Source organism: Mixophyes fleayi, chromosome 9, assembly GCF_038048845.1.
Source record: "Mixophyes fleayi isolate aMixFle1 chromosome 9, aMixFle1.hap1, whole genome shotgun sequence".
NCBI classification, from domain to species: domain Eukaryota; kingdom Metazoa; phylum Chordata; class Amphibia; order Anura; family Limnodynastidae; genus Mixophyes; species Mixophyes fleayi.
This window is the reverse complement of record NC_134410.1, coordinates 824,544-839,252: the sequence shown is the minus strand read 5'-3', so window position 1 is coordinate 839,252 and position 14,709 is coordinate 824,544. Positions and strand designations below refer to the sequence as shown.

Below are 14,709 nucleotides of genomic sequence, written 5' to 3'. Positions count from 1 at the left end.
AAGGACATTCAATTACCTCCTAAATAGCTTAAAGGATGAAACAAGAGGGCGACAAATTAGAGGTTCCAGTGCACCCGTTTATACATCTTTTTCAGATAAGCGATTCTGCTAATAGGATAAATGAAAGCTATATGGGCTTATTGACGGCCAATAACCAGACATCGGATTTCATATTCTGACTGGTTATAGCACAATAATGCACATTCACCATGTTACATTAGCCACATAGGGATAGAAGGTTCACGCATGTTACAGAACAATTACAATTAGTTACAATTTCAGTTACATTGAACTCCATATTAAATTTTTTTTTAAATAAAAACACACAACGATAAATTGCTGTCACATTTATTTGCAGCTTTGTTCTAAAACCAACAGACAAAACAGCAACACGAGCAGCTTATGGCAGCGACCTGAGAAATAGAGATATCTGCACAACACAATGTCTCAAAGCTGAAACACCACCAGCACGTCTTCAAATCGAGATCTGTTACTCGAACGGAATCACAGCAGACGCGTGAGGAACACCTTGATTATGAGATGCTAAAAATAGGGGTATAGGGAGGTTGGGAAGAGGTGAAATATATATATTTTTAGGGTGGGTTCATTCTCTGTATAGTCTGCACTAAAGACGAATGCTATCTCCATCTTGTGTTTCACCATCTTCCATTATGGAATCGGGTCCGACAGTTGTGCTGGCCGACCAGTTCACAATTGTATAAAATATATACATCACACCTCCACAGGCAATGTATAGGGGTCAGGGGTCACCCCGTCTGTCCTGAGTACCAGCAGAACGTCCCATATCCATCACACCAGGTTACAGCACCTTCTGTGGTCCTCGTGGAACAGCAGCGACCAGATAAATAATAGGCCGTAGTCTCTCAGTTATTCGGCAAGTATTTCAAGCAAAAACATTGGCTTCTTTAATACCCCAACCACACCAGCTGCAAAAGGATTGACGGACTAGGTCAGCGATGGCCGCACTTAGAGAATCCCGCCGGGCTCCTCTGACAGTAATACCATCATTCCTGAAAGAATCAAAGAGAGAGCGTTTCACTCAGGAAGACTGCAAAGATCCGGCACAAGTTGGTGACCGTTGGTCGGTGAAGATTTTCCTCCGTATCGTCATGAGTGTGCCAGACGGCAGGGAACGGGGTGGAGATAACATGGAGAACCGGGACACCTGCATTAAATAAAGGGAAACAGACGGGATAAGTAGGGGAAACTATTCTGTCTGGAAGAGAAGGCAATGGGAATGTTCCGACCTCGCTGTAGGAATGGGAGGTGGTCATCTGCCACAGGTCCGTAATACAGGTCCCCTCGGAAGTAGGAATGTTCCACAGGGTGAGAGTCCAGCAGGCCCAGAGCGTGTAACCGTTTCTCTGTACACATAAAGCAGGAAAGGTGAATATACGGAAATAGAATGTAAAGACACAAACCAGCCATCTTTCTCCATTCTCACCCAGAGAGAAGAGTCTCATGAAGTGAGCACGAGTCTCAGAGAAGTGGTTCAGGACTAGAAGGTCTGGAGCTCCCAGAAGGTCCAGAAGAACAAAGAGATCCTGGGTGAAATGTGAAAGGGAAGATTCAGATGAGGACATCACTGAACAACGTAACAATCCAGGAACTAACTCCACAATGTTACTAATCCCACTGGAGCCAAAGATTACCAGGAGAGGCCTCCTATTACTGTTTACATGAAGATGGACGGGGGGGGGTTGTAAACGAAATTCATTTTATTTTTGTAGAATATTCCGAAGATGTTTTCCATAGATAAATAAATGCACCGTTCTGTTGGTAGGTCCAATTTAATGTTGGTCGCTGCTCAGAAATTTCTATAATTAGTTACGGGTCTCTATGAAGAACCAGACACACAGTTACCAGATCATACACCGGGGGGGTAGGATTACGGGTCTCTATGAAGGACCAGACACACAGTTACCAGATCATACACCGGGGGGTAGGATTACGGGTCTCTATGAAGGACCAGACACACAGTTACCAGATCATACACCTGGGGGTAGGATTACGGATCTCTATGAAGGACCAGACACACAGTTACCAGATCATACATCTGGGGGTAGGATTACGGGTCTCTATGAAGGACCAGACACACAGTTACCAGGTCATACACCAGGGGGTAGGATTACAGATCTCTATGAAGGACCAGACACACAGTTACCAGATCATACACCGGGGGGTAGGATTACGGGTCTCTATGAAGGACCAGACACAGTTACCAGGTCATACACCAGGGGGTAGGATTACAGATCTCTATGAAGGACCAGACACACATTTACCAGGTCATACACCGGGGGGTAGGATTACGGGTCTCTATGAAGGACCAGACACACAGTTACCAGATCATACACCTGGGGGTAGGATTACGGATCTCTATGAAGGACCAGACACAGTTACCAGATCATACATCTGGGGGTAGGATTACGGGTCTCTATGAAGGACCAGACACACAGTTACCAGGTCATACACCAGGGGGTAGGATTACAGATCTCTATGAAGGACCAGACACACAGTTACCAGATCATACACCGGGGGGTAGGATTACGGGTCTCTATGAAGGACCAGACACACAGTTACCAGGTCATACACCAGGGGGTAGGATTACAGATCTCTATGAAGGACCAGACACACAGTTACCAGATCATACACCGGGGGTAGGATTACGGGTCTCTATGAAGGACCAGACACACAGTTACTAGATCATACACCTGGGGGTAGGATTACGGATCTCTATGAAGGACCAGACACACAGTTACCAGATCATACATCTGGGGGTAGGATTACGGGTCTCTATGAAGGACCAGACACACAGTTACCAGATCATACACCTGGGGGTAGGATTACGGATCTCTATGAAGGACCAGACACACAGTTACCAGGTCATACACCAGGGGGTAGGATTACAGATCTCTATGAAGGACCAGACACACAGTTACCAGATCATACACCGGGGGGTAGGATTACGGGTCTCTATGAAGGACCAGACACACAGTTACCAGATCATACATCTGGGGGTAGGATTACGGGTCTCTATGAAGGACCAGACACACAGTTACCAGGTCATACACCAGGGGGTAGGATTACAGATCTCTATGAAGGACCAGACACACAGTTACCAGATCATACACCGGGGGGTAGGATTACGGGTCTCTATGAAGGACCAGACACACAGTTACCAGATCATACACCTGGGGGTAGGATTACGGATCTCTATGAAGGACCAGACACACAGTTACCAGATCATACATCTGGGGGTAGGATTACGGGTCTCTATGAAGGACCAGACACAGAGTTACCAGATCATACACCTGGGGGTAGGATTACAGATCTCTATGAAGGACCAGACACACAGTCACCAGATCATACACCGGGGGGTAGGATTACGGATATCTATGAAGGACCAGACACACAGTTACCAGATCATACATCTGGGGGTAGGATTACGGGTCTCTATGAAGGACCAGACACACAGTCACCAGATCATACACCTGGGGGTAGGATTACGGGTCTCTATGAAGGACCAGACACACAGTTACCAGATCATACATCTGGGGGTAGGATTACGGGTCTCTATGAAGGACCAGACACACAGTTACCAGATCATACACCTGGGGGTAGGATTACGGATCTCTATGAAGGACCAGACACACAGTCACCAGATCATACACCGGCGGTAGGATTACGGGTCTCTATGAAGGACCAGACACACAGTTACCAGATCATACACCGGGGGGGTAGGATTACAGATCTCTATGAAGGACCAGACACACAGTTACCAGATCATACACCTGGGGGTATGATTACGGGTCTCTATGAAGGACCAGACACACAGTTACCAGATCATACACCTGGGTGTAGGATTACAGATCTCTATAAAGGACCAGACACACAGTTACCAGATCATACACAGGGGGGTAGGATTACAGATCTCTATGAAGGACCAGACACACAGTTACCAGATCATACACCTGGGGGTAGGATTACAGATCTCTATAAAGGACCAGACACACAGTTACCAGATCATACACCGGGGGTAAGATTACAGATCTCTATAAAAGGACCAGACACACAGTCACCAGATCATACACCGGGGGGTAGGATTACAGATCTCTATAAAGGACCAGACACACAGTCACCAGATCATACACCTGGGGGTAGGATTACAGGTCTCTATAAAGGACCAGACACACAGTTACCAGATCATACACCGGGGGGTAGGATTACGGATCTCTATGAAGGACCAGACACACAGTTACCAGATCATACACCTGGGGGTAGGATTACGGATCTCTATGAAGGACCAGACACACAGTTACCAGATCATACACCTGGGGGTAGGATTACGGGTCTCTATGAAGGACCAGACACACAGTTACCAGATCATACACCGGGGGGTAGGATTACAGATCTCTATGAAGGACCAGACACACAGTTACCAGATCATACATCGGGGGGTAGGATTACAGATCTCTATGAAGGACCAGACACACAGTTACCAGATCATACACCGGGGGGTAGGATTACGGGTCTCTATGAAGGACCAGACACACAGTTACCAGGTCATACACCGGGGGGTAGGATTACAGATCTCTATGAAGGACCAGACACACAGTTACCAGATCATACACCGGGGGGTAGGATTACGGGTCTCTATGAAGGACCAGACACACAGTTACCAGATCATACACCTGGGGGTAGGATTACGGATCTCTATGAAGGACCAGACACACAGTTACCAGATCATACACCTGGGGGTAGGATTACGGGTCTCTATGAAGGACCAGACACACAGTTACCAGATCATACATCTGGGGGTAGGATTACGGATCTCTATGAAGGACCAGACACAGTTACCAGGTCATACACCAGGGGGTAGGATTACAGATCTCTATGAAGGACCAGACACACAGTTACCAGATCATACACCGGGGGGTAGGATTACGGGTCTCTATGAAGGACCAGACACACAGTTACCAGATCATACATCTGGGGGTAGGATTACGGGTCTCTATGAAGGACCAGACACACAGTTACCAGGTCATACACCAGGGGGTAGGATTACAGATCTCTATGAAGGACCAGACACACAGTTACCAGATCATACACCGGGGGGGTAGGATTACGGGTCTCTATGAAGGACCAGACACACAGTTACCAGATCATACACCTGGGGGTAGGATTACGGATCTCTATGAAGGACCAGACACACAGTTACCAGATCATACATCTGGGGGTAGGATTACGGGTCTCTATGAAGGACCAGACACACAGTTACCAGATCATACACCTGGGGGTAGGATTACAGATCTCTATAAAGGACCAGACACACAGTCACCAGATCATACACCGGGGGGTAGGATTACGGATCTCTATGAAGGACCAGACACACAGTTACCAGATCATACATCTGGGGGTAGGATTACGGGTCTCTATGAAGGACCAGACACACAGTCACCAGATCATACACCTGGGGGTAGGATTACGGGTCTCTATGAAGGACCAGACACACAGTTACCAGATCATACATCTGGGGGTAGGATTACGGGTCTCTATGAAGGACCAGACACACAGTTACCAGGTCATACACCAGGGGGTAGGATTACAGATCTCTATGAAGGACCAGACACACAGTTACCAGATCATACACCGGGGGGGGTAGGATTACGGGTCTCTATGAAGGACCAGACACACAGTTACCAGATCATACACCTGGGGGTAGGATTACGGATCTCTATGAAGGACCAGACACACAGTTACCAGATCATACATCTGGGGGTAGGATTACGGGTCTCTATGAAGGACCAGACACACAGTTACCAGATCATACACCTGGGGGTAGGATTACAGATCTCTATAAAGGACCAGACACACAGTCACCAGATCATACACCGGGGGGTAGAATTACAGATCTCTATGAAGAACCAGACACACAGTTACCAGATCATACACCGGGGGGTAGGATTACGGGTCTCTATGAAGGACCAGACACACAGTTACCAGATCATACACCGGGGGGTAGAATTACAGATCTCTATGAAGAACCAGACACACAGTTACCAGATCATACACCGGGGGGTAGGATTACAGATCTCTATGAAGGACCAGACACACAGTTACCAGATCATACACCTGGGGGTAGGATTACGGATCTCTATGAAGGACCAGACACACAGTTACCAGATCATACACCGGGGGGTAGGATTACGGGTCTCTATGAAGGACCAGACACACAGTTACCAGATCATACACCGGGGGGTAGGATTACGGGTCTCTATGAAGGGTCAGACACACAGTTACCAGATCATACACCGGGGGGGTAGGATTACAGATCTCTATGAAGGACCAGACACACAGTTACCAGATCATACACCTGGGGGTAGGATTACGGGTCTCTATGAAGGACCAGACACACAGTTACCAGATCATACACAGGGGGGTAGGATTACAGATCTCTATGAAGGACCAGACACACAGTTACCAGATCATACACCTGGGGGTAGGATTACAGATCTCTATAAAGGACCAGACACACAGTTACCAGATCATACACCGGGGGTAAGATTACAGATCTCTATAAAGGACCAGACACACAGTCACCAGATCATACACCTGGGGGTAGGATTACAGGTCTCTATGAAGGACCAGACACACAGTCACCAGATCATACACCTGGGGGTAGGATTACAGGTCTCTATAAAGGACCAGACACACAGTTACCAGATCATACACCGGGGGGTAGGATTACGGATCTCTATGAAGGACCAGACACACAGTTACCAGATCATACACCGGGGGGTAGGATTACGGATCTCTATGAAGGACCAGACACACAGTTACCAGATCATACACCGGGAGTAGGATTACAGGTCTCTATGAAGGACCAGACACACAGTTACCAGATCATACACCGGGGGGTAGGATTACGGGTCTCTATGAAGGACCAGACACACAGTTACCAGATCATACACCTGGGGGTAGGATTACGGATCTCTATGAAGGACCAGACACACAGTTACCAGATCATACATCTGGGGGTAGGATTACGGGTCTCTATGAAGGACCAGACACACAGTTACCAGATCATACACCTGGGGGTAGGATTACGGATCTCTATGAAGGACCAGACACACAGTTACCAGGTCATACACCAGGGGGTAGGATTACAGATCTCTATGAAGGACCAGACACACAGTTACCAGATCATACACCGGGGGGTAGGATTACGGGTCTCTATGAAGGACCAGACACACAGTTACCAGATCATACATCTGGGGGTAGGATTACGGGTCTCTATGAAGGACCAGACACACAGTTACCAGGTCATACACCAGGGGGTAGGATTACAGATCTCTATGAAGGACCAGACACACAGTTACCAGATCATACACCGGGGGGGTAGGATTACGGGTCTCTATGAAGGACCAGACACACAGTTACCAGATCATACACCTGGGGGTAGGATTACGGATCTCTATGAAGGACCAGACACACAGTTACCAGATCATACATCTGGGGGTAGGATTACGGGTCTCTATGAAGGACCAGACACACAGTTACCAGATCATACACCTGGGGGTAGGATTACAGATCTCTATAAAGGACCAGACACACAGTCACCAGATCATACACCGGGGGGTAGGATTACGGATCTCTATGAAGGACCAGACACACAGTTACCAGATCATACATCTGGGGGTAGGATTACGGGTCTCTATGAAGGACCAGACACACAGTTACCAGATCATACATCTGGGGGTAGGATTACGGGTCTCTATAAAGGACCAGACACACAGTTACCAGATCATACACCGGGGGGGTAGGATTACAGATCTCTATGAAGGACCAGACACACAGTTACCAGATCATACACCTGGGGGTAGGATTACGGGTCTCTATGAAGGACCAGACACACAGTTACCAGATGATACACCTGGGGGTAGGATTACAGATCTCTATGAAGGACCAGACACACAGTTACCAGATCATACACCGGGGGGTAGAATTACAGATCTCTATGAAGAACCAGACACACAGTTACCAGATCATACACCGGGGGGTAGGATTACGGGTCTCTATGAAGGACCAGACACACAGTTACCAGATCATACACCGGGGGGTAGGATTACAGATCTCTATGAAGGACCAGACACACAGTCACCAGATCATACACCGGGGGGTAGGATTACGGATCTCTATGAAGGACCAGACACACAGTTACCAGATCATACATCTGGGGGTAGGATTACGGGTCTCTATGAAGGACCAGACACACAGTTACCAGATCATACATCTGGGGGTAGGATTACGGGTCTCTATAAAGGACCAGACACACAGTTACCAGATCATACACCGGGGGGGTAGGATTACAGATCTCTATGAAGGACCAGACACACAGTTACCAGATCATACACCTGGGGGTAGGATTACGGGTCTCTATGAAGGACCAGACACACAGTTACCAGATGATACACCTGGGGGTAGGATTACAGATCTCTATGAAGGACCAGACACACAGTTACCAGATCATACACCGGGGGGTAGAATTACAGATCTCTATGAAGAACCAGACACACAGTTACCAGATCATACACCGGGGGGTAGGATTACGGGTCTCTATGAAGGACCAGACACACAGTTACCAGATCATACACCGGGGGGTAGAATTACAGATCTCTATGAAGAACCAGACACACAGTTACCAGATCATACACCGGGGGGTAGGATTACAGATCTCTATGAAGGACCAGACACACAGTTACCAGATCATACACCTGGGGGTAGGATTACGGATCTCTATGAAGGACCAGACACACAGTTACCAGATCATACACCGGGGGGTAGGATTACGGGTCTCTATGAAGGACCAGACACACAGTTACCAGATCATACACCGGGGGGTAGGATTACGGGTCTCTATGAAGGACCAGACACACAGTTACCAGATCATACACCGGGGGGTAGGATTACGGGTCTCTATGAAGGACCAGACACACAGTTACCAGATCATACACCAGGGGGTAGGATTACAGATCTCTATGAAGGACCAGACACACAGTTACCAGATCATACACCGGGGGGGGTAGGATTACAGATCTCTATGAAGGACCAGACACACAGTTACCAGATCATACACCGGGGGGTAGGATTACGGGTCTCTATGAAGGACCAGACACACAGTTACCAGATCATACACCTGGGGGTAGGATTACGGATCTCTATGAAGGACCAGACACACAGTTACCAGATCATACACCGGGGGGTAGGATTACGGGTCTCTATGAAGGACCAGACACACAGTTACCAGATCATACATCTGGGGGTAGGATTACGGGTCTCTATGAAGGACCAGACACACAGTTACCAGATCATACATCTGGGGGTAGGATTACGGGTCTCTATGAAGGACCAGACACACAGTTACCAGGTCATACACCAGGGGGTAGGATTACAGATCTCTATGAAGGACCAGACACACAGTTACCAGATCATACACCGGGGGGGTAGGATTACGGGTCTCTATGAAGGACCAGACACACAGTTACCAGATCATACACCTGGGGGTAGGATTACGGGTCTCTATGAAGGACCAGACACACAGTTACCAGATCATACACCTGGGGGTAGGATTACGGATCTCTATGAAGGACCAGACACACAGTTACCAGATCATACATCTGGGGGTAGGATTACGGGTCTCTATGAAGGACCAGACACACAGTTACCAGATCATACACCTGGGGGTAGGATTACAGATCTCTATAAAGGACCAGACACACAGTCACCAGATCATACACCGGGGGGTAGGATTACGGATCTCTATGAAGGACCAGACACACAGTTACCAGATCATACATCTGGGGGTAGGATTACGGGTCTCTATGAAGGACCAGACACACAGTTACCAGATCATACATCTGGGGGTAGGATTACGGGTCTCTATAAAGGACCAGACACACAGTTACCAGATCATACACCGGGGGTAGGATTACGGGTCTCTATAAAGGACCAGACACACAGTTACCAGATCATACACCGGGGGGGTAGGATTACAGATCTCTATGAAGGACCAGACACACAGTTACCAGATCATACACCTGGGGGTAGGATTACGGGTCTCTATGAAGGACCAGACACACAGTTACCAGATCATACACCTGGGGGTAGGATTACAGATCTCTATGAAGGACCAGACACACAGTTACCAGGTCATACACCGGGGGGTAGGATTACGGGTCTCTATGAAGGACCAGACACACAGTTACCAGATCATACACCGGGGGGTAGAATTACAGATCTCTATGAAGAACCAGACACACAGTTACCAGATCATACACCGGGGGGTAGGATTACGGGTCTCTATGAAGGACCAGACACACAGTTACCAGATCATACACCGGGGGGTAGAATTACAGATCTCTATGAAGAACCAGACACACAGTTACCAGATCATACACCGGGGGGGTAGGATTACAGATCTCTATGAAGGACCAGACACACAGTTACCAGATCATACACCTGGGGGTAGGATTACGGATCTCTATGAAGGACCAGACACACAGTTACCAGATCATACACCGGGGGGTAGGATTACGGGTCTCTATGAAGGACCAGACACACAGTTACCAGATCATACACCGGGGGGTAGGATTACGGGTCTCTATGAAGGACCAGACACACAGTTACCAGATCATACACCGGGGGGTAGGATTACGGGTCTCTATGAAGGACCAGACACACAGTTACCAGATCATACACCAGGGGGTAGGATTACAGATCTCTATGAAGGACCAGACACACAGTTACCAGATCATACACCGGGGGGGTAGGATTACAGATCTCTATGAAGGACCAGACACACAGTTACCAGATCATACACAGGGGGGTAGGATTACAGATCTCTATGAAGGACCAGACACACAGTTACCAGATCATACACCTGGGGGTAGGATTACAGATCTCTATAAAGGACCAGACACACAGTTACCAGATCATACACCGGGGGTAAGATTACAGATCTCTATGAAGGACCAGACACACAGTCACCAGATCATACACCTGGGGGTAGGATTACAGGTCTCTATAAAGGACCAGACACACAGTTACCAGATCATACACCGGGGGGTAGGATTACGGATCTCTATGAAGGACCAGACACACAGTTACCAGATCATACACCGGGGGGTAGGATTACGGATCTCTATGAAGGACCAGACACACAGTTACCAGATCATACACCGGGAGTAGGATTACAGGTCTCTATGAAGGACCAGACACGCAGTTACTTTTCCTCTGTCAGTTTCTTACAATGGCTTCCAGTTGGGTCCCAGCTCCTCCGGGCATCGGCTCAGTCTGGAGGCGCTCCGCCAGGTGTCGCGCCCCATACAGTGAATCCGTCTCTGTCCAATCACGTAATGCCTCCTCACCATCCAGGAAGTAGAGCTGCAGCGTGAGGGGGGAGGGCTGGAACAGAGGGATTGTGGGACATTTTATTCACTGGCAGAATAAGAGCAGAGTCTTAATATTGGTGGAATATCAGTGCCAGGGAGACGTGTCTAAGATGCAGCAGATACTACGTAGTGTCCCAGGGTTAGTAACCACCGTACAGAGGGGTCACAAGACAAGATGATTAAATACAACCACAGCCCTCGTGGTAGGAAACGATGAAAAGATACAAACTGTTCTAGAACTAGATAAAAAAAATAAAAAAAAAAACATTTGTGTTTGGTTACAAATTTATTATACGATTCCTTTGGGGCCAATCATGTGAAAGTGACAGAACAACAAATGAAAACTACGGAAAGTAACGGTCTGACCTTGTTCTTCAGCTGCCGGAGCCGAGCATCAAGCGCAGTTACTGCCTCCAGGATGAGAGAACAGGGTACAGCGGAGTCAGTGGCCCCAACGAACAGACGCCCCTTCTGTCTGGAAGAAACCACTTGGAGTCCAGGTGACAGGCAAACACCACGCGATGCCGGGCTGCAGGGTCCAGGGTGGCAATAACACTTCCAAAGGACAAAGACCCGCGTGGGGTAACAGCATCAAAGAGGTCAAGTTCAACAGTCCACCCTGCGGACAAAGACCGGAGGTGACCAGAGATGAGCTGGACATGGAGAGAAGTAAAACGGGTCACACCTGTTAGTAGAACTACAATTGTCAGAACTACGGAAATAACCATTTATCCAGCCCCTACATGGCCAGGGCTGGTTTCCCCAAGACCCCCCCATCTACGTCATATATGTACGGAGGAGATTCTCACCTCTCTCACCAGCTGGTTGCCGGCACTCCCAGGAGATCTTTCAATCATCATCGGTCTTAGGAATGATGACCACATGCGCTCAACGCTGACCTCCGACACAAGTTGTCTGATCTGACCAGAGGACAGAGTCTTGGGGCGTATCTGTAACACAGGAGGATACAAGTGATTCACTCTCGCACCTCTAACCTCACCACTGGGGGGCTACGACATGTGACTGGTTGGTGGCTGTTGTGCCTGGTACAAAAGCCCATTTGGTGCCATATAAAATGTTAAAACAAATTCAGCTAACTGTACAGGGCAGCAGAGCACTGAACGTGGTGGCTGAGCCAGATATAGGGGGCAGAGGGAGGCACAGGTCAGCAGAGCCTGGTAAGGGGAGGCACAGGGCACCACAGCGCGGTACTGGGGAGGCACAGGGCAGCACAGCGCGGTACTGGGGAGGCACAGGGCAGCACAGCGAGGTACTGGGGAGGCACAGGGCAGCACAGCGCGGTACTGGGGAGGCACAGGGCAGCACAGCGCGGTACTGGGGAGGCACAGGGCAGCACAGCGAGGTACTGGGGAGGCACAGGGCACCACAGCGAGGTACTGGGGAGGGACAGGGCACCACAGCGAGGTACTGGGGAGGGACAGGGCAGCACAGCGAGGTACTGGGGAGGGACAGGGCAGCACAGCGAGGTACTGGGGAGGGACAGGGCAGCACAGCGAGGTACTGGGGAGGGACAGGGCAGCACAGCGAGGTACTGGGGAGGGACAGGGCAGCACAGCGAGGTACTGGGGAGGGACAGGGCAGCACAGCGAGGTACTGGGGAGGGACAGGGCAGCACAGCGAGGTACTGGGGAGGGACAGGGCAGCACAGCGAGGTACTGGGGAGGCACAGGGCAGCACAGCGAGGTACTGGGGAGGCACAGGGCAGCACAGCGAGGTACTGGGGAGGCACAGGGCAGCACAGCGCGGTACTGGGGAGGCACAGGGCAGCACAGCGCGGTACTGGGAAAGCACAGGGCAGCACAGCGCTGTACGGGGAGGCACAGGGCACCACAGTGAGGTACTGGGGAGGGACAGGGCAGCACAGCGAGGTACTGGGGAGGCAGAGGGCACCACAGCGAGGTACTGGGGAGGGACAGCGCAGTACGGGGAGGCACAGGGCACCACAGCGAGGTACTGGGGAGGGACAGGGCAGCACAGCGAGGTACTGGGGAGGGACAGGGCAGCACAGCGAGGTACTGGGGAGGCAGAGGGCACCACAGCGAGGTACTGGGGAGGGGACAGCGCAGTACGGGGAGGCACAGGGCACCACAGCGAGGTACTGGGGAGGGACAGGGCAGCACAGCGAGGTACTGGGGAGGGACAGGGCAGCACAGTGAGGTACTGGGGAGGGACAGGGCAGCACAGCGCGGTACTGGGGAGGGACAGGGCAGCACAGCGCAGTACGGGGAGGCACAGGGCAGCACAGCGCAGTACGGGGAGGCACAGGGCAGCACAGCGCAGTACGGGGAGGCACAGGGCAGCACAGGGCAGTACGGGGAGGCACAGGGCAGCACAGCGCAGTACGGGGAGGCACAGGGCACCACAGCGCAGTACGGGGAGGCACAGGGCAGCACAGCGCAGTACGGGGAGGCACAGGGCAGCACAGCGCAGTACGGGAGGCACAGGGCAGCACAGCGCAGTACGGGGAGGCACAGGGCAGCACAGGGTAGAGCAGGCATCCCATAGGCCCATATATGACACCTGTTGTCCCCCGGTATCTCCGCTGATCTCATCCTTCTTAGGTTCCAGGCTCTGCCACAGTAATATTCCAGCACCGATCAGCACCCCGGCCCCAAACACAAGGAAGGAGCGCAGTTTCGGGGCCCGGCGGCTGAGGGGCCCCTGCGGTATTCCGGGAGCTGCGCGGAGCCCTTCGGGGACACATCAGAGAAGAAGATCATAGCTACAAAGTTCCAACCAATCAGAGAAGAGCAGCTCGCTCCACAACCAATCAGAGAAGAGCGGCTCGCTGCACAACCAATCAGAGAAGAGCGGTTCGCTGCACAACCAATCAGAGAAGAGCGGCTCGCTGCACAACCAATCAGAGAAGAGCGGCTCGCTGCACAACCAATCAGAGAAGAGCGGTTCGCTGCACAACCAATCAGAGAAGAGCGGCTCGCTGCACAACCAATCAGAGAAGAGCGGCTCGCTGCACAACCAATCAGAGAAGAGCGGCTCGCTGCACAACCAATCAAAATATAGAAACAGGGACAGCGAACCAGCCTAACAGAAACACCTTCACAGCATTTCGCCAATCAGCGCGCAGGGGCTGGGCCAGTAGAATCTAATTTACAAGGGCGGGAAACGCAGTCGGTCATTTAGCCCACTAAGGAGCTTGTAAACGGTGAGTGCCGCCGTCCAATCAGAGAGGGGGCGGGGCTAGTTACTGACAGCTCAA

At 50.5% G+C, this 14,709-nt stretch overlaps 1 protein-coding gene across 1 annotated transcript; it reads right to left on the bottom strand.

The window, feature by feature from the left end:
- Positions 1 to 332: 332 nt before the first annotated feature.
- On the bottom strand, positions 333 to 14,196 carry QPCTL (glutaminyl-peptide cyclotransferase like). The gene is given in 9 exon segments (XM_075186177.1): positions 333 to 1,186; positions 1,269 to 1,385; positions 1,466 to 1,565; positions 11,329 to 11,484; positions 11,838 to 11,944; positions 11,947 to 12,124; positions 12,281 to 12,421; positions 14,013 to 14,159; positions 14,161 to 14,196. Coding segments are annotated over 9 exon segments (1,128 nt in total). The 3' UTR covers positions 333 to 1,040.
- Between the last annotated feature and the right edge of the window lie 513 nt (positions 14,197 to 14,709).